We start from the raw sequence: 26,280 nt of genomic DNA, 5'->3' as shown, positions 1-26,280 counted from the left end.
ACTGCATCCCCGTCGTGGTGGAGGGGGTCTGGTGGGGGGGGACACACAGAGCATCGCCCCATCGTCTGCCATCGTGGGGCCCGATCCTGGCTGCGTGCCCCCCGCGGGCAGGGAAGCAGCAGTGCCCTGTGCAGAGCGGGGCTGGGGCTGCCCTGGGCCCTTCGCTGTGGCCCACCCCCCCCCACCGTCCCATTTACCCCCCCTCCCCATATCATTTACCCCCCTCCCCATCCCATTTGCCTCCCCATCCCATTCCCCCCCTCCCCATCCCATTTACCCCCCCGCCATCCCATTTCCCCCTCTCCCCATCCCATTTCCACCCCTCCCGTCCTATTTCCCCCCTCCCCGTCCCATTTACCCCCCCCGCCATCCCATGTCCCCCCCTCCCCATCCCATGTCCCCCTCTCCCCATCCCCTTTACCCCCCTCCCCAACCGCAATCTGGCCCCGCCCCGGCTGCCGGCGCTGTCCGGGGTGCTGAAGCCCCCTACCCTGCGGGGCGTGGTTATCCCCTCGAGGGGCGTGTCCAGCCAGCTGCCCAATCAGCGCGGCGGGCGTTGAGTGGGCGGGGCCGCGCCTGCGCGGTGAGGCGGTGGCGGCGGCGTGCTCGGCTCCGCGGCTGGCGGCCTCGACGGGGAGGCCATGGAGCGGCCGCGGCCTTTCCGCCTGCCCGGGCCTGGGCCTGGACCAGGCCCCGCGGCCCCGGGCTCCCGAGGCCGTGCCCAGCACCTGCCCCAGCCCTCCGTGGCGCCGCTCTCCGACCTGCTCCGCGGCCTAGGCCTGGGCGAGCGGCCCTGCCCCTCCCTGGAGGCGGGGGACTGGCCCCTCGGTAGGTGCCTGGGGGGGGGAGGCCCAGGCCCAGGCTTAGGCCCAGGCTCAGGCCCAGGCCGGGCTGGCCCCCGCCGCCCACCGTGCCCTCTCCCTCCCGCAGGCCGCGGCACAGTGGAGGCTCCGGCCAGGCGTGGCCTGGCGGCGGGGGACGACAAGGGGACGGTGGCCACGCTCCCCACACGCGGGCGGTGAGTCCCCTCCTTGTCCCCGCTCCCGCCTTGGCCCCGAGCGCTTCCCCGCTGGCTCGGTGCTGTGGGGCGCGAGCGGGGGGACGTGGCTGCCGGGGCGGGGGGCTGCGCGGCGAGGCGAGGGGACGCCCACGGCCGGGGCTGACCGCTGCCCGCACCGGGGACGCAGGTCCCTGTGGCGAGGCCGAGGGGACGCGCTGCCCGGCGTCCCCGGGAGAGACGTCGCCGTGCTGTCCCGTGGGAAGCCCTGCCTCGCTGCTGCGCCCGCCCTACGGCCGCCGGGACCCCGGCCCTCCCTGCCGCCCGCACCCACCCCGGGGACCCCCGCGGCCGCCGGCAGACCGTAAGTGAAGCGTGGGTGAGCCCCAGCCCCGCGTTTTGGGGGTCCGAGCGCCGGCTGGGGTCACGGCTCGCCTCTCTGCCTCTGCCCCCTCTCTCCTAGGGCAGCGAGGGCAAAGCCGGTGGTGAAGGGAACTGCCTTGGACGTGGGGCTGAACTCGGTGAAGATCCACTGCCAGAACAAAGCTGTCTACCAGTACCACGTCACCTTCAGGTACCGGCGTGGGGCCGTGGGGCCGGGGTCCCCCCGCAGCCCCTCGGAGGGTGGGTGCCCCAGGGCAGAGCCCCCCGTGTCTGCCCGTCCCGGTAGCTGCTAGATGGAGCAGCCGGCACGGCCACGGCGCCGGCGGGCAGAGCTGCTGCGGGGCAGCGAAGCAAACCAGCTCCGGCTTTCTCCTCCCGTGGGGTTTTTGGGGTCCCGAGCGGGGTCTCGTGGGGAGGCAGAGGAGGGGTGAAGGACCGAGGACTTGCCAGCGGCAGCGGGTGATGCGTCCCTGTCTCCGGCAGCCCCGAGGTGGAGTGCAGGAGCGCGCGCTTCGCCATGCTGAAGGAGCAGCGGGCGGTGACGGGGGACGTGACGGCGTTCGATGGCTCCATCCTCTACCTGCCCATCCTGCTCCCCCAGGTGAGGGGTGGGCGAACCGCGCGGGGTGAGGCTGTTCTGGCCGGTCGGGGGGCACGGGGGGGCCCTCCCGGGGCTGCAGCCGCCGTCTCGCCCCGCAGCCCGTCGCTCTGAAGGCTCGGAGGAGCAGCGACGGGGAGGAGATCGCCATCACCATCCAGATGACCAAGGTCCTCGAGCCCAGCTCGGATCTCTGCATCCCCTTTTACAACGTGGTTTTCCGGAGGTGAGGGGCAGCGGAGACCCTCCCTGAGCTCTGCGGTGGAGACCTTCCTCCCTCTCCTCCTCCTCGCTCTGAGCCTGAGCAAGTCCTGCTTTAATTTTTTTCTTTCCTAGGGTGATGAGGATCTTAGATATGACGCTCGTTGGGAGGAATTTCTTTGAACCTGCCCAGGCCACCGTGTTACAGCATTGCAGGTGGGTGCTGGACGCGGTTTCTTCCTGCTGCTGCCCAGGCGTGCGACGGCCGCGAGACGGGGACGTCCCTGTGCCCCCGGGAACTGGGGAGCCTTTCCCAGGTCAGCGCTCTCAGCCAGCTCTGGTTAGCCTGACCTCGGAGCGCCTGTTTTCTGCAAGGCAATTTGGGGGTCATTAGCTGAAAGCTGGCAGCCAGCACCAGTACAGGCTTGGGGTGGACCTGCTGGAGAGCAGCTCTGCGGAGAGGGACCTGGGTGTCCTGGTGGACGACAGGTTAACCATGAGCCAGCAGTGTGCCCTGGCTGCCAAGAAGGCCAACGGGATCCTGGGGTGCATCAGGAAGAGTGTGGCCAGCAGGACGAGGGAGGTTCTCCTTCCCCTCTACACTGCCCTGGTGAGGCCTCATCTGGAGTACTGTGTCCAGTTCTGGGCTCCCCAGTTCAAGAAAGATGAAGAGCTACTGGAGAGAGTCCAGCGGAGGGCTACAAGGATGGTGAGGGGACTGGAGCATCTCCCCTACGAGGAGAGGTTGAGGGAACTGGGCTTGTTCAGCCTGAAGAAGAGAAGGCTGAGAGGGGACCTTATAAATGCCTACAAATATCTGAAGTGTGGGTGTCAGGAGGATGGGGCCAAGCTCTTTTCAATGGTGCCCAGTGACAGGACAAGGGGCAATGGGCACAAACTGGGGCAGAGGAAGGTCCAGCTGAAGGTGAGGAAGAACTTCTTCCCTCTGAGGGTGACGGAGCCCTGGCCCAGGCTGCCCAGGGAGGCTGTGGAGTCTCCTTCTCTGGAGATATTCAAGACCCGCCTGGACAAGGTCCTGTGCAGCCTGCTGTGGGTGACCCTGCTTCGGCAGGGGGTTGGACTGGGTGACCCACAGAGGTCCCTTCCAACCCCTGCTATTCTGTGATTCTGTGATTCTGTGAAATAAATTCCCGGCGTGTCGTGAGCGCTCCTTGGCGAGCGGGGCGGCTGCCTGGCTCCTGTGGCAGCGCCGGGCGGGCGGCTCCGATTCTGATCCGGGCACCCTTGGGCATCTTCCCATCCCGGGCGCAGGCTGCAGATTTGGCCGGGATACTGCGTCAGCATCCGGAAGAGGGACGGCGGCCTCTTCCTCTTGGTCGACGCCATCCACAAAGTCATCCGCAGCGACTCCGTCCTGAATTTCATGTAAGAAATGAGGGGAGGGGGGAGGGAAATTCTCAGAGGAGCCCCACGGGGTGTGGGGGATGAGGGTGGTTTTCCAGCAGCCACGTGCCCGGGGCTGGCTCTCGGCGAGGGCGATGCCAGCTGCGGTCGCCGGGCCAGCGGCTGCCGGTGCCGTTTGGTGAAAGGCGTTGGATTTTTGGGGCAGCGCGGGCGAGGAGCATCGTGGCGAGACTGTCCCCCCTCCTCCTCCCCCCACCTCAGGCACACCGTCTACAAGCAGAGCGTGAGCAGCTTCCAGGACGAGTGCACCAAGCAGCTGGTGGGGAACACGGTCATCACCCGCTACAACAACCGCACCTACCGCATCGACGACATCGAGTGGAACAAGACCCCGAGGGACAGTTTCACCCTGGCCAGCGGCGAGGAGATCACCTTCGTGGACTACTACAGGTAGGGACCCGCTGGAGCATCCCTGGGGGTGAGCTCTGTCCGTGGGGAAGGCTCTGACCTGGGGTGGGTGAGCGTGAGCAGGAACACCTCGCCTGGTGCCATCTCACAGAATCCCAGAATCCCAGAATGGTCTGGGCTGGCAGGGACCTCTGGGGTCACCCAGCCCAACCCCCTGCCCAAGCAGGGTCACCCAGAGCAGGCTGCACAGCACCGCGGCCAGGCGGGGCTGGAATATCTCCAGAGAAGGAGACTCCACAGCCTCCCTGGGCAGCCTGGGCCAGGGCTCCGGCACCCTCAGAGGGAAGAAGTTCTTCCTCGGGTTCAGCTGGAGCTTCCTCTGCTCCAGTTTGTGCCCGTTGCCCCTTGTCCTGTCGCTGGGCACCACTGGAAAGAGTCTGGCCCCGTCCTCCTGACCCCCACCCTGCAGATATTTAGAGGCATTTCGAAGGTCCCCTCTCAGCCTTCTCTTCTCCAGGCTGAACAAGCCCAGCTCCCTCAGCCTCTCCTTGTAGCAGAGATGCTCCAGTCCCCTCCTCATCCTCGTAGCCCTCTGCTGGGCTCTCTCCAGTAGCTCCTCATCTTTCTGGAACTGGGGAGCCCAGCACTGGGCACAGCACCCCAGATGGGGCCTCACCAGGGCAGTGTAGAGGGGGAGGAGAACCTCCCTTGCCCTGCTGGCCACACTCCTCGTGATGCACCCCAGGATCCCATTGGCCTACTGGGCACCCAGGGCACGCTGCTGGCTCATCCACGCTCTCCGTGTCGTTTTCCCAGCAAAGCCTACGGGATCACCATCAGGGAGCTGGACCAGCCGCTGCTCATCCACAGGCCCAGGGAAAGACTGACGCCGGAAGGGAAGGTGAGCTGAGCATGGAGACCTGGGGAGGGAAGATTGGAGAGCCACGGTCTTGTCTCGGCTCCTGCAGCCCCTGTCCCGCCCGTCGCGGGGAGGGCAGGGGCTCGCGGCCCCCTCGGGGTGCTGACAGTGCCTGCCCCCTCCCTGCAGCGTCGCCTGGACATGGTACTGCTCGTGCCGGAGCTCACCTTCATGACCGGGATCGCCAACATGAGGAAGGACAACCGAATGGTGAAGGTCGGAGCACGTTTGCACGCGCTGGTCCCTGCTCACCCCAGCCTCGTTGCCCGGTTTGCAGAGCCGAGCCGCTGCCGGGGGGAGCTCGGAGCCCCCCGTCGCACCCGGGGGTCGCCCAGCCCGGCTCGTCCCGCCGCAGGACGTGACGCGGGAGATGCTGCAGAGCCCCCAGCAGCACTACGCGCGTCTCGCCGGCCTCCTGCGCCGGATCACGGAGAGCCCCGAGGCCTCGAGGGAGCTGATGCGCTGGGGGCTCAGCCTGGACCCGGACATCCACAGGGTAAGGGCCGCGGGGGGCCGGGCTCTGAGCACCCCGGGGTCGGAGGCGGTGGCTGCGCCGCGGTGGCACCGGGGCTGCCGTGGGTTTCTGCTCGCTTCAGACCCAGGGCCGAGTCCTGCCCACGGAGAGGATCAACCTGCGGCACAGCTCCTTCGTCCCCGCCGAGAACCTGAGCTGGAGCAGGGAGGTGACGCGAGAAGCCTCCATCTCGGCGGTGAGCCCCCCGGCTCGGCCCTCACGACCGCAGCCCTGGGTTTGAAAACCGGGGTGGGTTTGCGTAGCGCTGGTGTCCCGGCTGCCCCGCTCCCGTCTGAGCTCCTTGGAGCTGAAACCCTTCCCGTGTTTGTGTTGGCTTGCTGCTTCAGCCGGGTTTTCCGAGGGAGGTTGGAGGTACGTGGCCGCGGCGCCTGCTTTCCCTCCTCCTGGAGCGGCTGAAAACTTTCAGACTGCAGGGACTGGACGTTGTCGTGTGCCCTTTAGGTTCCTCCTGGGCCGCTTTCCCAGATTTCCCGCTGTGCCGCGGGGCTGGGAGCCGCAAGGCGCTGTCCTCGCCCCTCTCCTAGGTCTCCATGAACTACTGGCTGCTGGTTTACCCGAAGCGCCTGCAGGACCTGGCGAGGGATTTGGTGGTCGCCATGGAGAGTGTCTGCGGCCCCATGGGCATGCGCGTCAGCCGCCCCTCCTTGGTGGAGCTGAAGGACGACCGCGTCGAGACCTACGCCAAGACCATCCGCGGGGTTCTGGGCAGCGAGGTGAGGAGGGGAGGCCTCGGGGGAGCGGCTCGCGGGGTGACTGCGGCTGCTGGGGGGGGTCTCCTCGCATCCCCCCGTGTCCCGTGCATCGCCCTTCCCCGCAGGACAAGGTGCAGCTCCTCCTGTGCATCATCTCCAGCAACCGGGAGGACTTGTACGGGGCCATCAAGAAGCTGTGCTGCGTCCAGGCCCCGGTGCCCTCCCAGGTAGGCGAGGGGCTCAGCCGACGGGGACCACCGGCACGGGGAAGCCGTGGGCAGCTCCAGCCTCGCTTTTCCTTGGGTTTTTTTCCCCCCCCCCCCCTCGCCGCAGGTCATCAACGTGCAGTCCCTGATGGGCCAGGCGGGCAAGATGAGGAGCGTGGTGCAGAAAGTCCTGCTGCAGATGAACTGCAAGCTGGGCGGCGAGCTCTGGGGGGTCGACATCCCCCTGGTAAGGCGGGCGAGAGCCCAGGACGCGCGTGCGACCAGTCTGCGAGCTCCTGGGTGTAAACTGTTAGGAATTGGGGTTGGCGTCTCCATTTTGCGCGTGCAACGTCCCTCGCAGCTGGGGAGGGGTCCAGGGCAGCCCGGAGGTGTCTGGCTTACCCCTAACCCCCACCCGCCTCTCTCCCACCCCCCCAGAAACAGCTGATGGTTATCGGCATGGACGTCTACCACAGCCACAGCACGGGGATGCGCTCCGTCGTCGGCTTCGTGGCCAGCATGAACCAGTACGTGGTGCCCTGGGGGGGGGGGGGAAGGTTTTCCTCCCGCTCTGCCGGGGGGACGCTGGGGGTCCCACGCCAGCATCGTCGCTGCCTCCCCTTTCCCGGGAAAACGGCGAAGCCGATGCCTTCCCCTTGGTGCTTGTGGTGGGCGTCACTGGCTGCCCTCGGCGCTGGGTCACAGAATCACAGAATAGTAGGGGTTGGAAGGGACCTCTGTGGGTCACCCAGTCCAACCCCCGTGCCAAAGCAGGGTCACCCAGAGCAGGCTGCACAGGACCTTGTCCAGGTGGGGCTTGAATATCTCCAGAGAAGGAGACTCCACAGCCTCCCTGGGCAGCCTGGGCCAGGGCTCCGTCACCCTCAGAGGGAAGAAGTTCTTCCTCGGGTTCAGCTGGAGCTTCCTCTGCTCCAGTTTGTGCCCGTTGCCCCTTGTCCTGTCGCTGGGCACCACTGAAAAGAGCTTGGCCCCATCCTCCTGACACCCACCCTGCAGATATTTGTAGGCATTTATTAGGTCCCCTCTCAGCCTTCTCTTCTCCAGGCTGAACAAGCCCAGCTCCCTCAGCCTCTCCTCGTAGGGGAGATGCTCCAGTCCCCTCACCACCCTTCTCGCTGGGAAAGGCGCCGCGAGCGCTGAGCCGGGGTGGGTTTTGGTTGCACAGCGGCTCTGCGGACTCTGGTTGGCGAGGTGGGTGCCTGAGGCTCGTTCCCTTTCCTTCCCCAGCGTCCTCACCAAGTGGTACTCCAGGGTGGTCTTCCAGATGCCCCACCAGGAGATCGCCGACAGCCTGCGGCTCTGCCTGGCCAATGCCCTCCAGCGCTTCCACGAGGTGAGGCCAAACCCCCCCAAAAAAAAGCGAGAGAAAAACACCCCGGGCCTGACGTCTCGAGTACGCGCGCGGGAGCAAACATCCTCAGCAGGCTTTGGACCACACGCAGCGCCCGCGGAGACTCACCCTTATCTCGGGAACAGAATCCCAGAATCCCAGAATGTTTGGGGTTGGCAGGGCCCTCTGTGGGTCCCCCAGCCCAACCCCCTGCCCAAGCAGGGTCACCCAGAGCAGGGGGCACAGCACCGCAGCCAGCCGGGGCTGGAATATCTCCAGAGAAGGAGACTCCACAGCCTCCCTGGGCAGCCTGTGCCAGGGCTCCATCGCCCTCAGAGGGAAGAAGTTCTTCCTCACCTTCAGCTGGAGCTTCCTCTGCTCCAGTTTGTGCCCGTTGCCCCTTGTCCTGTCGCTGGGCACCACTGGAAAGAGTCTGGCCCCGTCCTCCTGACCCCCACCCTGCAGATATTTATGGGCATTTCTAAGGTCCCCTCTCAGCCTTCTCTTCTCCAGGCTGAACAAGCCCAGCTCCCTCAGCCTCTCCTCGTAGCAGAGATGCTCCAGTCCCCTCCTCATCCTCATAGCCCTGCGCTGGGCTCTCTCCAGCAGCTCCTCATCTTTCTGGAACTGGGGAGCCCAGCACAGGACAGAGTGCTCCAGATGGGGCCTCCCCAGGGCAGAGCAGAGGGGAAGGAGAACCTGCCTCGGGGATTAGTTTGCGCTGGGGAAGCGCCACGTTACGCCTCCGCCCGTGTCGGCGTCGGGCTGCCGAGTCCTGTTCTCCCGTCCTTGTCCCCAGCGTGAGAAAAGCAGCGTGTGACAGAGCTGGGACACGTCAGCAGTGGGGACCCACTCCGGGGTGCTGCAGAAACCCCCCTGGAAACGGGAAGCGTGGCTCGTTAGTCACCCAGCGCTTGCCCGCGGGCAGGATGAGTGCAGGGGCTGCTTCTCTGCCCTGCCAGCCCTGCTGAAGCCCGCTCTGAGCTGCGTTTGTTGGGGCTGGGGGTCGGCAGGGGCTTCCCGCAAAGCTCAAGGGCGATGAGTTGAATTCACGGGCTGCAAGGCCGCTGGGGACACGGCAGGCGTCCGCTGCCCAGCTCCACGCCAGGGCGTGCGTGGTGGGGGGGCAAAAACCCAGCGAGCTCTTCCCGTTTCTGCTTCCCCAGATGAACCACTGCCTGCCCAGGAAGATCGTGGTGTACAGGGACGGCGTGTCCGACAGCCAGCTCGACACCGTCCTCAACTACGAGATCCCGCAGATGCAGAAGTGCTTCGACGCCTTTGAGAACTACCAGCCCAGCATGGTGGTCGTGGTGGTGCAGAAGCAAATGCGCACCAACTTCTACGCCGTGGCGCCGGAGCAGTTCGCCTCGCCCCCGCCGGGAACGGTCATCGACCACACGGTCACCAGCGCGGACTGGTGAGTGGCAGCAACGCTGGCTGCTTTTGGGAGAGCAGAAAAAACACCCTGGTGTGCAAAAAAACCACCCTGGTGTGCAAAAAAACCACCCTGGTGTGCAAAAAACCACCCTGGTGTGTAAAAAAAACACCCTGGTGTGCAAAAAAACACCCTGGTGTGTAAAAAAAACCCACCCTGGTGTGCAAAAAAACCACCCTGGTGTGTAAAAAAACCACCCTGGTGTGCAAAAAACCACCCTGGTGTGTAAAAAAACCACCCTGGTGTGCAAAAAAACCACCCTGGTGTGCAAAAAAACCACCCTGGTGTGCAAAAAACCACCCTGGTGTGTAAAAAAAACACCCTGGTGTGCAAAAAAAACACCCTGGTGTGTAAAAAAAAACACCCTGGTGTGCAAAAAAACCACCCTGGTGTGTAAAAAAACCACCCTGGTGTGCAAAGAAAACACCCTGGTGTGCAAAAAAATCACCCTGGTGTGCAAAAAACCACCCTGGTGTGCAAAGAAAACACCCTGGTGTGCAAAGAAAACACCCTGGTGTGCAAAAAAACCACCCTGGTGTGCACCAAAATCCCCCCCCGTGTTGTCCTTCTCTCCCCCAGGCAGGAGTTCTTCCTGCTGGCCCACTGCTCTCGGCAGGGCTGCAGCATCCCCACGCGCTACGTCTGCCTGCTGAACACGGCCAACCTGAGCTGCGAGCACCTGCAGAGGTGAGGACGCGCTTTCCACGGCCCCCCCCGACACCCTGCGTGTGTCTGAACCCCGGATTCGGGGGTTTTTTTTGCAAAATGATCCCGTGGCGTGAGCGGGGAGGGCAGCGGGTGCGGACGCTGGGCTGAGGTGGGTTAGCTGGGAGGAGTGCGAGCGGGTGAGGAAGAGGAGGGCGGATCGCGTCCGTCTCGCCTCGTCTGCGGGCCAGAGCTCATTGCAGAGGCGAGAAGGGAAAATCGGTGTCACCCCGTGCTGGCCTTGAGGCAGAGCGTGCAAACAGGGCTCAGATAGCGCCGGGGCCATTAACGCAACCGGGCGCTGTCACCGCCCGGGCAGAGCCTGACCTTTCGCTGGCGCGGTGTGGGGGGGGGGGGTGGAAAATAGCCCTGGGAGCCGAAACACCGACGTGGGGAGCGCTGACGCCCCGGTCCTCGCTGTCCCCAGGTTGACTTTCAAGCTCTGTCACCTGTACTGGAACTGGCCGGGCACCATCCGCGTCCCGGCGCCGTGCAAGTACGCGCACAAGCTGGCCTTCCTGGCGGGCCAGGTCCTGCACCAGGAGCCCAGCACCCAGCTCTGCGACAAGCTCTTCTTCCTCTAGCCGCTGCGGGGGGGGAAGGGCTCGACTCGGGGTTCGGCGACCCCCCCAGCGACCCCCCGACTCCGGGGGCCGCCTTTCCCCACACCTCTTTCCTTTTCATTTAGTGCCGCGCGGGGTTTCTTGGGTTGGTTTTTATCGGTTGTTTGGAAAGGGTGCTCGGCGCGGCGGCTCCCGGGATTTGTCTCCGTGCGAGTGGATGAACTGGGCCGCCAGCCTCTGCCCACTGGTTCCCAGTCCTCCCAGCACAGGGGTTTGGTGTCAGTCAGTCTCAGAGGCAGCTCATCCCTGCCCCGTGCAGGCGCCGGGCGCAAAAAAACGCCCATTTCTGAAGTTTTTCCCCCCCAATCTCTCACTCTGCCGTCGAGACAGCCGCCAGTTTCAGTTTTTTGCTTTGCTTTTTCGAGCTCCTGTTTAGGAAACCCAGGTCGGGTTGGGCTGGTCGCCGCCTCCTTGAGAACTCACTCTTCTTCCAAGGAGAAGTCTTTATTTTGGGGTTTTTTTTTGCGTTATTCTGCTAGGAGAGCAGGTCCACGCCCCGAGGGGAACCCGCACGTTTTGAGTTTTCAGCGATTTTGGGTGTTTCTTTGGTCAAGAAGTGTTTGAGGCCTTTGAGTCCGAAGCTGTCGGGGGGGGGGGGGGCTGCGGGAGCATCCCCGCATCACCTGCGTTTCGCCGCAGCGTGCCCCCGACCCAGCCCTTGCACAAGCACCGGCAGGGAGGGGGGGCACGGCGGGAGCCTCCCCCCCTCCCTTTTAATGCAAAAAAAAGTTGAGAATATTTTTCTATTTTTTCTGTAACTGCAGTTTTCACTGAACTTCAATAAAAGCGTTGCTGGCAGCGGGTGCCTGCTGGTGTGGCGTGGGCGAAGGCGCTGGGTGCTGGGGGGGGGTCTGTCCTGACGCCCCACTCCTCTCTCCTGGGGGGTCTTTGGGCGGGGGGGGGGGGACACACAGCAGTGACACAGGCAGCAGAGCCTGTCCCCTGCGCCCCGGGTTCATCGTTCACCCTCTCCCCTCGCCCATAGCAGCTTCTGTCCCCGTTTATTTACCGGCTCCGCTGGACTTTGGCAGGGTGAAGCCTGGCCCCGAGCGGCTGGGGGGTGCTGGGGCCAAAACGGGGGTGACGGCTCGGGGCAGCCTCTGGGCACCCCCCCCCCCAGCCCATGTCTTTATCTCGCTGCCAGGGGGGAGGAAGGCTGCCTTCTCCACGCCAGCTCCTTGCGATGGGCCTGGGCTGGTGGGCTCAGCCCCCCCACTGCCTTCCAGGGGGATCCCTGGGGTGCTGCGACCCCTCAGGTGGGGGCTGTTTGGTGCTCTGTCCCCTTGGGGGGGGTCTGAGGGGTGCCCCATGTCCACCGGGGGTCTGTTCAGCACCGTATGCCCCAGGGGTGGGCTTTGTGGGGTGCCCTGTGCCCCCCGGGGGGGGTCTGTTGGGGGTCTGTTCAGTGCTGTGTGCCCCGGGGGGGGTCCGTGGGGTGCCCTGTGCCCCCCGGGAGGGGTCTGTGGGGTGCCCTGTGCCCCCCGGGGGTCCGTGGGGGGTCTGTTCAGTGCCGTACGCCTCGGGAGGGGTCCGTGGGGTGCCCTGTGCCCCCCGGGGGGGTCTGTGGGGGGTCTGTTCAGTGCTGTATGCCCCGGGAGGGGTCTGTGGGGTGCCCTGTGCCCCCCGGGGGTCCGTGGGGGGTCTGTTCAGTGCCGTACGCCCCGGGAGGGGTCTGTGGGGTGCCCTGTGCCCCCCGGGAGGGGTCTGTGGGGTGCCCTGTGCCCCCCGGGGGTCCGTGGGGGGTCTGTTCAGTGCCGTACGCCTCGGGAGGGGTCCGTGGGGTGCCCTGTGCCCCCCGGGGGGGTCTGTGGGGGGTCTGTTCAGTGCTGTATGCCCCGGGAGGGGTCTGTGGGGTGCCCTGTGCCCCCCGGGGGTCCGTGGGGGGTCTGTTCAGTGCCGTACGCCCCGGGAGGGGTCTGTGGGGTGCCCTGTGCCCCCCGGGAGGAGTCCGTGGGGTCTGTTCAGTGCCGTACGCCCCGGGAGGGGTCTGTGGGGTGCCCTGTGCCCCCCGGGAGGAGTCCGTGGGGTCTGTTCAGTGCCGTACGCCCCGGGGGGGGTCCGTGGGGTGCCCCGTGCCCATGGGGGGGGGCTCTGTTCAGTGCCATATGCCCCGGGGGGGGGTTGTGGGGTTCCCTATCCCCCCTGGGAGGGGCCCATGGGGTGCCCCGTGCCCCCCGGGGGTCTGTTCGGCGCCGTATGCCCCGGGGGGGGCTCTGTGGGGTGTCCGTTCCCCCCCCCCCCTCCCCGTGACCCCCCGCCCTTGCCACGCCGCCACCGCGGTGCCCGGCGCTGCCCGGCGATGGGAGGGGCGGGGCCGGGAGGGGGCGGGGCTCGCCGTGCCGCCGGCCAATGGGAGCGCTCCCCGTGCCGCCGGCCGAGCGTGCGCCCTGCGGCGGCCGGGAGCGGGCGGACCGGGAGGGAGCGGAGCCGGAGCGGGAGGTAGGGCCGGGCCGGGATGGGGTGGGCTGCGGGGACCGGGCCGGGGCGATGGACGGGTGAAAGGATGCAGGGACCGGGCGCGGGGGTCTGGGACCTGGCGCGGGGGTCTGGGACCGGCCCTGGGGGTCTGGGACCGGGCGCGGGGGTCTGGGACCGGGCGCGGGGGTCTGGGACCGGCCTGGGGGTCTGGGACCCCGCCTAGGACCGGTCGTAGGGCCCGGGGGAAGCTATGGGGCTCGCCTGAGGGCTGCCCGTGGGGTCTGGGGACAGGTGGGGGCTCAGGCAGCGGTGGGTATGGGTCGGGGGACCCGGGTATGGGTCGGGGGACCCAGCCGTGGGCAGAGGACCCAGCCGTGGGGTCTGGCACCCCCGGTGCAAGCTCTGAGGCCGGGCCGGGGCCAGGCAGGGCCTGGGCAGGGGACAGAGGGGGCCGGAGAGCGGCCGTGGGCTGGGGACTGGGCGCTGGGATGGGGCAGGGGCTGGGGGCAGCGCGGGGGGGTCCCGGGGCAGGCCTGGGGGTCCTGCGTGGGGTGGGACAGCCAGGGCAGCTCCCGGGCAGCCGGTTCCGCTGCCTGCCCGCCCCAGGGCCTGCGGGCAGGGGTTTTGGGGGGAACGAAGGTGCAAGAAGGGGCCTGGGGGAGCGGAGGCAGGCCGTGGCGTGGCAGGCTGCCGGCGCTTCGGGGTGCGGACGTGCCCCCCGGCATGGAGACCCCCCCCTGGCAGCAGGCAGGTCCTGCCCCCGCTGCCCGACACGAGGAGCAGCTCCGGGTCTGGAAGGAGATCGGGACCGCTGCCTGCAAACCGCCCTGGCAGGAGACGGGGGGTGCAGACGGGTGGGCTTTGGGGGTCCCCCCCCCTTCCAGGCTTGCGACAGCGAGCCATCCCTGCGTGGGATTTCGGGAAGCGCCTGGGAAGCGAACCCAAGGGACACTGGCACGAAGCGGGGCTCTGCCTGGCCCCGGCAGCTCCTTCGGGCTCTCGGTGCCGCCGGGCATCGCTGCGGGCGCGTCCCACGGGCATCCCGTCCCCGTCGCAGAGGTTCCTTCCCTCTGCCCCGTCCCAGCGCGGCAGCGAGCGATAAAGTAGGTCAGGGCCCCGCGCGGCTCCCCGGGAGCGGGTCCCGTGGTCGGCGAGAGGACGCCCTTGAAGGTAGCGGCTGGGGGGCTCTGGGGGGGCCGCGCTCAGCTGGCGGCAGCGATGGAGGGGCCGCAGCAGGGGTCTGTGTCCCCCGGGGTGCTCGCTGCAGCTCCGCTTTGCCCTCGGAATGGTGGGGCTCGGGTGGGTTTGGCACCCTCCTGCCGTGCCCTGGGCTGCCCGCAGCGGTTGGGGGGGGTCCGAGACCCCCAGGCTGCTCCCCTTTGAGCCCTGCGTCCCCAGGGGCAGCTCCTCCACCTGGGTTCTGCCCTAAACCGGCAGCGAGCCCGCGCGATTCGAACCCCTGCCCGGCTCTGCCTGCGAAACGCCTCCTGCCTTTCGTTTGGCAGCCGGGTAAAAGCTGAGGGCCCGTTTTCCACCCTGGGAGAAACCCCGGCGGCGATTCCGGCGCGGGAGAGGGCTGCGTGCCTCGGCACGGGCCGGCGATACGCGGCGTGCTCCGGGCAGGGCGGCTGGCACGGGCAGGGAGAGGCGGCCAAGGTCCCCGTCGCGGGACGCGGTGCCTTTGCCGCCGCGGGCTGCGTGCCAGCCCTGTACCTGCGGCAGCCATCGCCCACCCGGACATCCCGCCTGGCTGCCCGGGGAGGACCCGTCTGGCAGGGTGGGTTTGGGTAGGGGGGAGGCAGAGGTCCCTGGGGTACCCCCGCTGCGCAGGGTGTCACCAGCACCCCCGCCAGACGAGCTCGCTCCCCCGTTTTGGGAGGAGAGGGGTTAAGCCAAAGCATCCGAGCTAAGCCCTGGCGGGAGGAGGTTAAAACCTCGGAGGCCTGCGCTCTCCTGGAGAACAAAGCTCCCAAAGCGGTGGTAAGCTTGTAAACCCCGCGGGAAGGTGGGCGCCTTGGGGGTCCTGGAGGGGGACAGGGGTCCTGGAGGGGGACAGGGTCCTGCCGGGCTTGGCCTCGCCGCCTCGAGCGACTTAGAGCAGCTGCCAGTGCCTGGAGGGGCTGCGAGAGAGCTGGAGAGGGGCTGTGACAAGGGCATGGAGTGATGGGACAAGGGGTGATGGCTTCAAGCTGAAAGAGGGGAGATTTAAACTGGATATAAAGAAAAAATTTTTTACACTGAGAGTGGTGAAACCCTGGCACGGGTTGCCCAGAGAGGTGGGAGAAGCCCCATCCCTGGAAACGTTCGAGGCCAGGTTGGACGGGGCTCTGAGCGACCTGATCCAGGTGAAGATGTCCCTGCTCGCTGCAGGGGGGCTGGGTTAGGTGGCCTCTAAAGGTCCCTTCCAACCCGGAGCAGTCTGTGAATCTGTGACTCCACGCCTGGCAAACCCGGGTTATTTTCGGAATAATTGGCTGGCCGGGCTTCAAAAATGTCTTGGGCCTGGTTTTGGAGCAGACCGAAACCCGTGAGCGCGGCGGGGTGCTGGAGGGCGGCTGGGCCGGGGCGGCGGGTCCCGTGCCAGGGCAGGGCCGGGCTGGACGGGACCCCGTGCCCCGCGGTGCAGGACCCGTCCCGGGGCTGCAAACGGCTTCCCCGAGGAGGCCCCGGAGGGGGAAACACGAGGCAGCCCCCGGAGGGGAGCGGAGCAGAGCCCCGGGCTGGGAGCGGGACGGCTGCCGGGCGCAGGGCGGCGGCGGGCGGCGAATTATTTTCTGCTCGTCCTCGCGAATCCCCGATTTCCCGTCCACCTTTCGGTGAAGCTTTTCCAGGAAAGCGGCCCGGGCCCCGCTCCAGCCCCGGGGGTGCTGCCCGCGGTGGGCGTGCGGGACGTGCCTGCCCTCCCCGCCGCTCTCGGAGCCCCTTCCTTAGCACCCGGCGCGTGCTGGCCGGCGAGCCCCAGCACCCCCCAGTTCTCCCACCCCGCTTTTATTGATTCTTGGCTTCTGCGAAAGGAGCGGAGAGGGCAAGGATTGCGCCTAGGCAAATACTATAAAGGCGTCTACGGTTACGTTTGCTGTCATTGTCACAGTTAAAATTTAACCTCGTGAACATGCCACCTCTGGCCCCTGGGCTCCCGTGTCCTCCGAACACCGGCGTGGGGGGGCAGAGCTTCCCGAGGGGTGCGAGTCCTGGCCCCGGTGGCATGAGGGGGGCTCGACGTGGCATTAGCGTGGCGGGGGGCCGGTGTGTGGCTTCCTCGCCCCACGGAGAGCTGGATTCGGCAGCTGGCGTTGGATTTAACTGCGCTGGGGTCTGCTGGCTGCACGCCGCTGCCTGCTTTCCGACCCGGGCTGCTCTCCCCCAGGGATCCCGAGGCGCTGCGGAGCTGGAGACCCCCCGGGAGCCGCGTCCTGGCAGCCCCCGACCCCTCGGCACGCAGCCGCGGTGAGTTGGGTGCTTGGGGAGCTGGTGCCGGGGGTCTGGCTCAGGGTGGAGGTCTTGTATCGCTTGTGGAAAGATGTCGAGTCCCCTCCTGGGGATCTGGGTGCTCTCAGCACTGTGTCCCCCCGGGGAGGAAATCTGCCGGCTCCCGCTGGAGCTGTGGGGTGGAGGAGCGGTGGTCGGAGATGCTGAAGCTAACGGCAGCGCGTGGCTTCTCTTCCAGCGTCCCTGAGACACCATGATCCCCGGCGCAGGCCCCCGGGGCCGCTGCCTGCTCGTGCTGCTCTGCCTTCTCCCCTGCCCGCGGGCCTGGGCGAGCAGGGATGGCGCGGGACCGGCGCTCTCCGCAGCCTCCTTCCTGCAGGATCTCCTCCAGCGGTACGGCGAGAGCGAAACCCTGAGCCTGAGGCAGCTCAAGGCCCTGCTGAACCACCTGGACGTGGGAGTGGGACACGCCAACGCCTCGCAGCCGCCGCAGCAGCGCGCCAACGTCTCCCGGGTAAGGCGGGGGGCTCTGCAGACCCCCGGAGCCTCTCTGCAGAGCTGCGGGAGCCTCGAGGCACGTGCCCGTCTCTTCCCTTCCGCAGTGCTTCAGCTCCGTCGAGCTTTTCGCCATCCACAACCTGAGCGAGGGCTCCGCCGTGGGGCACAGCGAGTTCAAGGAGTTTTGCCCCACCATCCTGCAGCAGCTGGAGTCGCGGGCGTGCGCTTCCGAGAACCTGGAAAATGAGGAAAACGAGCAGACGGAGGAGAGCAGACCCAGCTCAGCCGAAGGTAAGCGGGGAGCGGGGGGGGCACGAGCGCTGCCCGGTCCCTGCGGGACAGCCAGTTCCCCTTCCCAGCTCCGGGGCACGGAGGGAGTCTGGCAGAGACGAGAGGAGGCAGCTTGCCTACAGCAGCCGGGAGTCCTGACGGGTTTTCCTCGGCATTGCTTGTGCCGCGGGCTTGCAGCGTGGTTTTGCCCCCGCTTGCCCACGCTGCAGGTCAGAGCTGTGCCTGCAGCACGGCTCTCCACGAGAGCTGGATGATGGGGACCTCGCTGTGTGTCCCCGTGGGAGGGAGGGGGTGGCCCCGCTGGCCTCCAGCCACCTAAAGAAAATTCCAGACGTCCAGGTCCTGACGATGCCCAAGGTCTTGGATCAGCTGCCCTGAGCACAGCACTGGCTTTTCCCGTGCTGCGAAGCCAGGGCTGGCTCGGGAAAGCCTCTCCCAGGTAACCCGGTGGCTTCGTTTCCACCTGCACCGCAACGAAAATGACGCTTTGTGTCGCAGTTGAAGCGTCCGGAGCAAAGGGAGAGACGCTCCGGTGCTGCGAGGCGTAGACCCGGAGCCAGCCCTTTTCCGCCTGCCTGGATCCGGGGTCTCGGGGTCGTCCCCGTCTCCCCGCGCCGAGAGCCTCGGTAATGTCTGGCCCTCGTTTCTTCTCGTTCCGCAGTGTGGGGCTTTGGTTTTCTCAGTGTGTCATTGATTAACGTGGCCTCCCTGCTCGGAGTCTTCATCGTACCGTGTACCGAGAAGGCCTTTTTCAGCCGGGTCCTCACGTTTTTCATCGCGCTCTCCATCGGCACGCTGCTCTCTAACGCGCTCTTCCAGCTCATCCCAGAGGTGCGGTAGAAAGTCCCTGCCTCTCTCCCGTCTCCGAGGGCAGCCCTCCGGGCACCCTCTCTGCCTCCACCCCGCTGAATCGAACCGATCCCTCCGTCACCCGAGGCTGAGGGCTTGTCTCAGGGGCTCTGCAGGGCTTTTCTCGCTCCTCCGAGCACCAGGAAACCCCTTCGAGCATGCAGGGAGACCGTGTCCTCCGGTCCTGCTGGGTCCTCGCGAGGCCGCTGGCCGGGTCTGAGGCCCGGGAAGGTGCTGGGTGAAGCTGTTTGCTCCTGCCTCGTGGGCTGTGTCTGCTTCACGAGGGAGTTGATCCCTTGGAGGGCTGCGCTCGGCCCTGCTTCGTGCAGAGCTGCCTGGCTCCGAGGCTGCCGAGATGCGACAGCAGCGCTAGCGGCATGAGGTGGATGGAAAGACCTGCGAGGCAGAGGAGGAAATATCGGTATAAAAGCACAGAAAACAGCCCGGAGAAGCAGCAGCTTCCTCTGCAGTCAGCCAGCTTCTACAAATGTTTTAATTGCCTTTTTTTCCTTGCCCTGATTTACAAGAGCGACGTTCCCACAAGGGTTTAGGCTTACGTGAGGTTTCCTGGTGCTCTGATGGGACCGACAGATACATTGCAAATTAATTGTGTTGTAATTGCACAGTTCCGGAGTTGAATAAATGCACCCACGCGCTCTCAGATTGGACACCTTCGAAAGACGCCTGCTTCCTCAGCCCCCCGGTCCCGGCGGCTTCGCAGAGCCCTCGTGGCTCCTGGGGAGGAGACGAGCTGGATCCGAGCTCCTGCTCATCCAGCCTGAAAAATCTGCATTTACGGCGCCGGCTTCCCTCTGAGCAGAGCACCCTTTGCTGCCGCTGGGTTTTGCCCCCCAGCGTTGCCTGCTTTGCTCTCAGGCAGCGAACCCATCGGCCGTGTTGGCGGGGGGGATGTTTTTCCAAGGCTCCTTTTCAACTCCTGAACTGCGAATTTTATTTGCTGAACCATAAAAACCAAGCGCCTATATTTCCTGGCCTGCCAGGAACTGACGTGCCTTGCGTATGCTCCACCCTCGCCATCGGTGGGAGCATCCCGGCGTGGCTTGTGGGACCGGCTGCATCTCCGCGGGCCGTGGGCCGAGGGTGGAGCGTACGAGATGCTCGGGGGACCTCGGCGCTCTGTGGCACTGGAACAGCCGCCCGATGTCCCGTGGGGGCTCGGGGAGCAGAGCTGGGGTGCTGGCTCCAAAATGGCTTGGTTGCCAAAGCTCAGCTCCGGTCTGGTGTTGAGGGATCCGCCTGCTCCAAGGGAGGGCTCCTCTCCCAGGCGTTCGGTGCGAGCTCCGCAGCGGGGTTTCCCCCCGACCCTTCCCAAAGAGCTGTTTCCAGAGCCACTCAGCACCAGGTTTGCCCCTCTTGAACCAATGCCAGATGAACAAGCAATCACTAACGAATGTCCTCTTCTCTCCCCCCCCTCTCCCTCCCTCCTCTCTCTTTCCTTTCGGCGTGGATTCCTTCCCCTCCCTCCCCTTCCCCGCGTTGATCTCCCTTCCCTCCGAAAACCTCCCCTCGTCCGATTCCCCGGGGTGGGTTTGGCACGCACGCCGCAGTCTGGGGTTACGGTTTCCTCTGCGTGACCGTCATCTCCCTCTGCTCGCTGGTGGGAGCCAGCGTGGTGCCCTTCATGAAGAAGACCTTTTACAAGCGGCTGCTCCTCTACTTCATAGCTCTGGCGATTGGAACTCTCTACTCCAACGCCCTCTTCCAGCTCATTCCCGAGGTAGGGTAAGGCCTGTCGGGTCTGTCCTTTTCTCTCTCTCGGGGGCTGTCTCTGGGCACTCGCTGGCTGGAGAAGGGGAAGGCGGCATCGGAGGGGAGCCGAGAGCGAGGTATGGAGGCTGGAAGCGCCTCGGGACCGCGGTCGGAGCTGGCGTTTCGCCCCTCTTTGGAAGGGAACCGCTCCAGGGAGACCTCCGGTCTGCTTCAAGCAGAGAAGCGCTATTTTGTTGCCCTTGTAGCCCTGCAGGCAGGTATCCTTCGTGCCGAGGCAGTGGAGGCTTTCTAAGCCTGCTTTCAGCACCCCTGCCCCGGTGCACGGGGGTGGATCCAATGCCCTGGGACACAGCCGGCTTGGCTAGGGGAGAGAAGGAGATTAAAGGTGCACGAAGGCATCTTCAGAGCTTGCTCCCAAAGCAGCTGCTGCTTAGAGAGAGGTCAGAACGTGGCAGCGTTGCCGCAGAGGTGCCAGGGCAAAGGCAGACGAAGGACTGCCGGAGTCTGTTCCTCGGTCCTGTCACTTGTCCCCTTTTGCCTGCAGGCGTTTGGATTCAACCCTCAAGAAGATTATTACGTTTCCAAATCCGCTGTGGTGTTCGGGGGCTTCTACCTCTTCTTCTTCACGGAGAAGGTCTTGAAGATGCTCCTGAAGCAGAAGGACCAGGTGAGGCTGAGCAGGGGCTGCTCGGAGCGCTGCTCGGGTGGGAAGCAGCAGGAATGGTGGCTGACACCCGTACGTCCCCCCCGTCCCGCAGCATCACCACGGGCACAGCCACTACGGTCCCGAGGCTCTGCCATGCAAGAAAGACCAGGAGGAGGGGGTCACCGAGAAGCTGCAGAACGGGGACCTGGACCACATGATCCCACACATAACCAGCGAGCTGGAGTGCAAGACCCCCTCCGGGGATGAGAAGGTCGTGGTGGGCTCCCTCTCTGTCCAGGTTAGTGCCTCCTCCCGTGGGGTTGCGGGAAGTTTTGAAGCCCGTTGCACCTCCCTGACAAAATCCTCCGTGTGAGGGTCAAGTCTCGTGTGGATTTAATGCATGGAAGGGTGGGTTTTGGTGGGTGGTGGCCGGAGCGGTGACCCCCCTCCAGCGTGGCTGGGTGCTGAGCCCCCACCGTTGGGTGCCGTGGCAGGACCTGCAGGCCTCCCAGAGCGCGTGTTACTGGCTGAAGGAGGTGCGGTACTCCGACATCGGCACGCTAGCGTGGATGATCACCCTCAGCGACGGCCTCCACAACTTCATCGACGGGTTGGCCATCGGGGCCTCCTTCACCGTCTCCGTCTTCCAAGGGGTCAGCACCTCCGTGGCCATCCTCTGCGAGGAGTTCCCGCACGAGCTGGGTGCGTGAGTCTTCGGGGAAAGGTGCTGCCAGGGCTCTCGGATCTGCCCCTCTTTAAGGCTAACCCTGCCACTTTCCTGGTCCTACCCGTTATTTCAAGAAAGAGAAGCAAATGTGGGGTGGAATAAACAGAGTAATGATGGGGGGGACGGCGAGGCTGTAAACTACACTGAGTAATCACAGCTCTAAAAATAACGAGGTAATATGATGTCTGAGATTTAAATTTAGATGGAGGCATCTGAAGAAAAAAACCCAACACCTCGTTGGTTTGGGAGGGGGGAGGCGGGCAGAGGTTTGGGTTCGAACGCCCAAATTTATGCGCAGGCAGGGCCAGGAGCTGGCAGCCAGGCAGCCGGTGTGGTCAGCGCTCGGCGCCGGCGGGCACGGGGAGCCCACGCTCGGCCTCCTGCGAAAGCAGGCGATGAATCCGAGCGCCTCGGTGCTGTCCCGATGCTGCTGCTGCCCGCCCTCCTCATCCTCCTCATCCTCTTCTGCAGGGGACTTCGTCATCCTGCTGAACGCCGGGATGACCATCCGCCAAGCGCTCTTCTTCAACTTCATCTCCGCCTGCTGCTGCTACGTGGGCTTGGCCTTCGGCATCGTGGCTGGCAGCCACTTCTCTGCCAACTGGATCTTTGCTCTGGCCGGAGGGATGTTTCTGTACATTGCACTGGCTGACATGGTAAATGATGAGCCCAGGGGGCTGCCGGGTGGGCGGTCGGGACCTTGCCAGGGTTTTTTGGCCTGGCTAGAGGAAGAGCCTGGAGGGAAGGCAGGCACAGAGAGCGCAGGGGGATGTTTGCTTTGCCCTCCCGGTCAATGCAGACGCTGTCCGTAGCGTCCGGCGTTTGTCTCCGCTTTGCTTTGCCTCCTGGGCTGGCCGAGCCCCGGGATGGGTGGTGAATATTTGCCGGGACGGCAGCACGGGGTGGGAAGCTGCGGGGAAGGACGGAGCCGCTCCCGTGGCTGAGCCCTGCCATCGCGCTCTCTTCCCTGCCGCAGTTCCCCGAGATGAACGAGGTGAGCCGGGAGGACGAGCAGAACGGCAGCACGCTGATCACCTTCGCCATCCAGAACGCGGGGCTGCTGACGGGGTTCACCATCATGGTGCTGCTCACCATGTACTCTGGCCAGATCCAGATAGGGTAGGACCAGCCCCACCCACAGCCCTGGTCTGGTTTTTTCCATTTTTGTTTTTTTTTGGGGGGAAGGGGTATTTTTTTCTTTTTCTTTTTTTCCCCCCCTTTCCTTTTCCTGCTGCAAGCATACGACGGTACCTGTGCGGGCACTGACATTGCTACAGAAGAGGCATTGATGTTAAAGCTGTTCCACGGACTTCATTTTGTTTTGGTTTAAGGCTGAGGAGAGCTCAATCCCCTTTGCTGTAGGACCGAACTGACCAGAGGATCTCTTTCCAGTGTCAGATCCCTTCTCTCCTCACCTCACGTCTCCTGGGAAGGATGGAGTTGGGAGACAGGAGCTCCTCTAGCCGTCTTGCTCCCCTCCTCGTGCTCGGAGTGGTGCAATGGGAGGTGACGCTCTCCTGACCCCTCTGCGGGGGGTGCCTGATGGGGACAGACCCTTCTCGGAGAGTTACCTACCAGCCAGTCCCCGGAGCTGTGCCCTCCAAGCACGGGGGGCTGCCGAGGAAGAGGAGGCTCGAGGAGCACGGCCCATGATTTGAGCATCATCCTCGCTGCCTTCAGAAGCGTGTCTGTGGAGCCACATCTGGTTTCGGTCCCGTTCTGCCTCGGCAGCCCAGCCCAGACGATGCCCTGGGAAGAGCAGGGTGAAGAGGGGGTTTTTATTAAAGCACATTCTGGGTGCCAGCGCTCGGAGCAGAGGACACCAAACCGCACCCCGTGCCGGTCGGACTGATACGTGGGCTGCGTGGGGCAGCAGCTGGCAGAAGGTTAGCGGGATGCTCTTACCTGCTGCTGTATGGGGGGAAAACCCCCCTTCTTCTGCGAGGGCAGCCGGGTGGCGATGCTGGTGAGAAGGACACGAGAGGAGAGCCGGGGCGGCGAGCGCCTGCCCGGCCGCAGCCAGGGCTTCGGTCCTTACGCTGTGACCAAGCTCACGCCGACACCCGGGAACGGACACCGGTTTTTACACACTGATGCTGCTGAGTTGCTGAGGTTCGGGGTGGGGTGGGGTGGGAGGTGTTTTTAAACAAAAAAAATTGACTGTGAACCTCTTTAGGTTGTGTGTTTCCAGCCTTAGGGAGTAGCCAGAGGAGGGTGTTACAGGCACTTCACAGCTCTGCTTCTGGGCTGGCTTTCCCCAGATTCACTAGGTGAATTGACTTATTATCATATTGATAATGTTGCCCGCCCCACCCGTGTTGCTTGAGGTTCCCTTGTACCCCCTTCCCCCCCCCCCAAACCTTCTCCTGCACCCAGGAGTGGTGAGTTTGTGGCCACGCTGATGGGCGGGAGCCGATGTAGGCAACTTACCCTCGTGGGTATGGCGCTGGATTGGGGTGAAGGCGGGGTGCGGGTGGCTTTGCGAAGGGCGCTGGTGTACGCGCCGTGGGTGGCTCGTCACCGAGCGTCTTCCTTCGCTCCCTGCCTGTGCAGGTGGCTGTGAGGTGTGCGTGACGGGGCCACGGCCATCCTGACACCTCGGCTCGGTGCTGCTCAGCACCCCAGGCTGGAGCTGAGGCTCCCCGCACCTTCCCTTCCGCTTCTGTTGGAAAGCAAAGTGGAGGGTGTGCTGGGTATTTTTTCCTGCCCGTCGCAAGAGCGGCAAAGCACCTCGGCGTAGCCTGGGGCAGGCTCAGCACCATCCAGTAGCATCGTACCCTGGTTTCATCGCTGGCTGCTGGTACCTCACTGTAGTTCCTTATTTGCCTTAGCTACCAGCTGGATGATGTTCCTCTTAGGATCCTAACAGTTGTCACCGAGTCCTTAGGTCTCCAGCTGGATGATGTTCCTCTTAGGATCCTAACAGTTGTCACCGAGTCCTTAGGTCTCCAGCTGGATGATGTTCCTCTTAGGATCCTAACAGTTGTCACCGAGTCCTTAGGTCTCCAGCTGGATGATGTTCCTCTTAGGATCCTAGCAGTTGTCACCAAGTCCTTAGGTCTCTGCCTGTTGAGATGTGGCACTGCTAGTATCCTCGTGGATCAGCACCTCTGCTCTGGGTGGCTTTGGCTAGGCCAGGCATTTACTTTGTCCCCTTGGCACCCAGGAGGTTAAATATCAGCATGTCGAGGAGCAGGGAGCCTGCTTGGGAGCACCCTTCAACCCAGAGGTACCGCACAGTCATCGGGCCGCTTGCTGCCGTTGGTGATGCCTTCGAGGAGAGACGGGCTCTGCTTTATCCCGTGCAGTGTCTCTTGTTCGTGCGGACAGTCCTGGTCAGTCGCTCTTCCCTCTGTGGCTGGTCCGTGGGGCAGAGCCGTCTCAGAGCAGCGTGGTCTGTCCTGGCTCCCTGCAGCACCTCGGGGTCGTTACCCATGCTTTGGGTTGCTGCTATTTTTCAGTAGTCGGGAGGAGGCTGGCACTGGAAACTCCCTTTCCCTGCTCGAGAGAGCAGCAGCCCAACTCGATGTGGAAAAACTGAGTCCTTTGAATGGCACATGTGCCCCCTCTTCTCTCGCAAGGAAGTATTTGGAAAACACGGTATTGCTGGCGGCTTTCCACGGGGCAGAGGGCGGCCATAGCACTGCCAGGGCTGAGTCGTGGCTGGCAGGAGCGGTTCAGCAGGGCGCAGAGATGGAAAAGCCCCTGCGTCGGAGGCGAAGGGGGGGAAGTCTTGGCTGCCTGTCCCCTGGGGACCACGAAGCGTTGCAGGCTGTGCCTGGGAGGTCCGCTGCGTCCCTGGGGGCTGGAAACGGGGCAAGGACTGACGCTTGGCTTCCTCAGAGCTGGCATGGGGCCCTCAGCACACGGCGGGGATCGCGAGTCCGTCGTCTTCTCGTTTCAAGTTTAACCCTGTTTCTTGCCAACTGAGTTGACTTTGAGACATCTGCAAATCAGAGGTTTGGGAGGGGGGCTGAAACCCCTCGGAGAAACGAGGGTCCTCGCAGAGAGGAGCCCTCCCTCTGCCAAAGGACTGGCTGGAGGGAGCTCCTGTCCCTGGCTCGGACCGACTGGTACCCGCCGTCGGGGAAGAGATAGGGCAGGAGGGAGGACGAGGAGGGAAAGCGACCCAAATCGAGCTTGTTATAGATTTTTTTTTTTTTTAATCCATATTTCCCTTCCCGTGTCTGGTTCGAAGCTCACATTCCATCTCAGTATTTCAGTAACTCAGGTGTTGTAAGAGATACACACTGAAACAAAGAACATAACTTATGTCATGTGAATTGTAAAGTTATTTGTTAAAATTCCATAAATAAAATATATTCTGTAATGATGGAGGGCTGCAAGCGTGCTCTAGCGGCAGAAACCTCCCCGTGGCCAGAGCTGGTTGGGGTCAGAAGGGCTGGGAGCTCCCCTGGCTCAGGATTTTTCCAAGAGGAAGGGTTTGAGCCAGGCTGGAAGGGCTGGGTGATGCAATCCCGCTTTTCCAGCCCCGATTTCCAGGGCTGTGCAGTGCGACGCGGCCGACGGAAGATGGCACTGACACCCCCCCCGCCTGCCCGCGTGGCAGGGCGCTCCGGGAATTGCATTGAAGAGTCAAAAAGCCCTTTTTAATTTTATTTTTGACATTTTTTTTAATGTATTTCCAAGCATTGACGTTTGGCTGGCGGGAGGCTGAGGTTTCGCAGCGGGTTGGAGGGATGTTGTATTCCTCTCCAGCTCACACGAGGGAGCCTGACTCGGAGCAGCGTTATTTGTGTCCTTGCCTCCCCACCCTGCAGCAGGGGAAGGGAAAGCAAAAAAAAAAAAACAAAAAGCACACTTTGCTCTTCTACTTCACTTTTTTTTGCCTTTTGATATACTCTTAGCCTCAAGCTGCCAGCTCCGAGTGGCAAGCGCAATTTTTAGAAACCCCGTTGCAGCTGAAGAAAACAAGTCTTGAAATTCTGTGGTGGTTTTTAAAACTGCATGTTATGGTAAGGAAGAAAGGTCGCAGCATGCGTCTGACTTGCTCGCTCTCCTCCTCACTGCTGGCTCAGTCCTTCCAGGGGGGCCGTCAGGCAGCAGCGCTCCCGGCCTGGGCATCGAGGCCGCTTTTTGCTGCAAAATCCTTGCGTTTCGGTGAATGCCTGCGACCTCTGTTACCCACCTGAGCAGAAAGGTTAAACCCTGCGAGCCGTGCTGGCTGAGGTCACCCTCAGCCCTCAGCCAGCCTCAGGCTCGTCTGTGCTCCCTCACGCTGTCAGGCCGCCCGCCCGGTGCCCGACTT

General features: G+C 64.2%; 2 protein-coding genes across 5 annotated transcripts; both read left to right on the top strand.

Annotated features, from left to right (window-relative positions):
* Window positions 1-630: 630 nt before the first annotated feature.
* On the top strand, window positions 631-11,212 carry PIWIL2 (piwi like RNA-mediated gene silencing 2). Its single transcript, XM_075444803.1, has 21 exons — window positions 631-828; window positions 931-1,018; window positions 1,188-1,361; window positions 1,461-1,571; window positions 1,865-1,982; window positions 2,081-2,205; window positions 2,316-2,396; window positions 3,453-3,566; window positions 3,807-3,995; window positions 4,770-4,854; window positions 5,002-5,088; window positions 5,228-5,368; window positions 5,469-5,582; window positions 5,932-6,120; window positions 6,225-6,326; window positions 6,433-6,552; window positions 6,744-6,832; window positions 7,554-7,659; window positions 8,823-9,076; window positions 9,674-9,781; window positions 10,227-11,212. The coding sequence occupies exons 1-21, from the start codon at window positions 642-644 to the stop codon at window positions 10,381-10,383; spliced, it is 2,739 nt and encodes a 912-aa protein (XP_075300918.1). The 5' UTR covers window positions 631-641; the 3' UTR covers window positions 10,384-11,212.
* A 1,578-nt stretch (window positions 11,213-12,790) lies between these two features.
* On the top strand, window positions 12,791-25,344 carry SLC39A14 (solute carrier family 39 member 14). Of its 4 annotated transcripts, none has more exons than XM_075444569.1 (10): window positions 12,791-12,861; window positions 16,208-16,287; window positions 16,508-16,783; window positions 16,872-17,058; window positions 17,720-17,889; window positions 20,183-20,305; window positions 20,397-20,582; window positions 20,779-20,986; window positions 21,483-21,667; window positions 21,988-25,344. In XM_075444569.1, exons 3-10 carry the CDS (start codon window positions 16,523-16,525, stop codon window positions 22,132-22,134), a joined length of 1,467 nt encoding a protein of 488 aa, XP_075300684.1. In that variant the 5' UTR covers window positions 12,791-12,861; window positions 16,208-16,287; window positions 16,508-16,522; the 3' UTR covers window positions 22,135-25,344. The 4 variants fall into 4 exon arrangements, with proteins under 4 accessions (XP_075300684.1, XP_075300686.1, XP_075300685.1 ...); XM_075444571.1 differs by lacking the exon at window positions 12,791-12,861 and adding an exon at window positions 13,676-13,694; XM_075444570.1 differs by lacking the exon at window positions 12,791-12,861 and adding an exon at window positions 14,369-14,820.
* The last annotated feature ends 936 nt before the right edge of the window (window positions 25,345-26,280 follow it).

This window comes from Opisthocomus hoazin, chromosome 28 (assembly GCF_030867145.1).
Source record: "Opisthocomus hoazin isolate bOpiHoa1 chromosome 28, bOpiHoa1.hap1, whole genome shotgun sequence".
In the NCBI taxonomy this organism is placed as follows: domain Eukaryota; kingdom Metazoa; phylum Chordata; class Aves; order Opisthocomiformes; family Opisthocomidae; genus Opisthocomus; species Opisthocomus hoazin.
The sequence above is the reverse complement of the archived record's forward strand: the minus strand, read 5'-3'. Positions and strand labels throughout refer to the sequence as shown.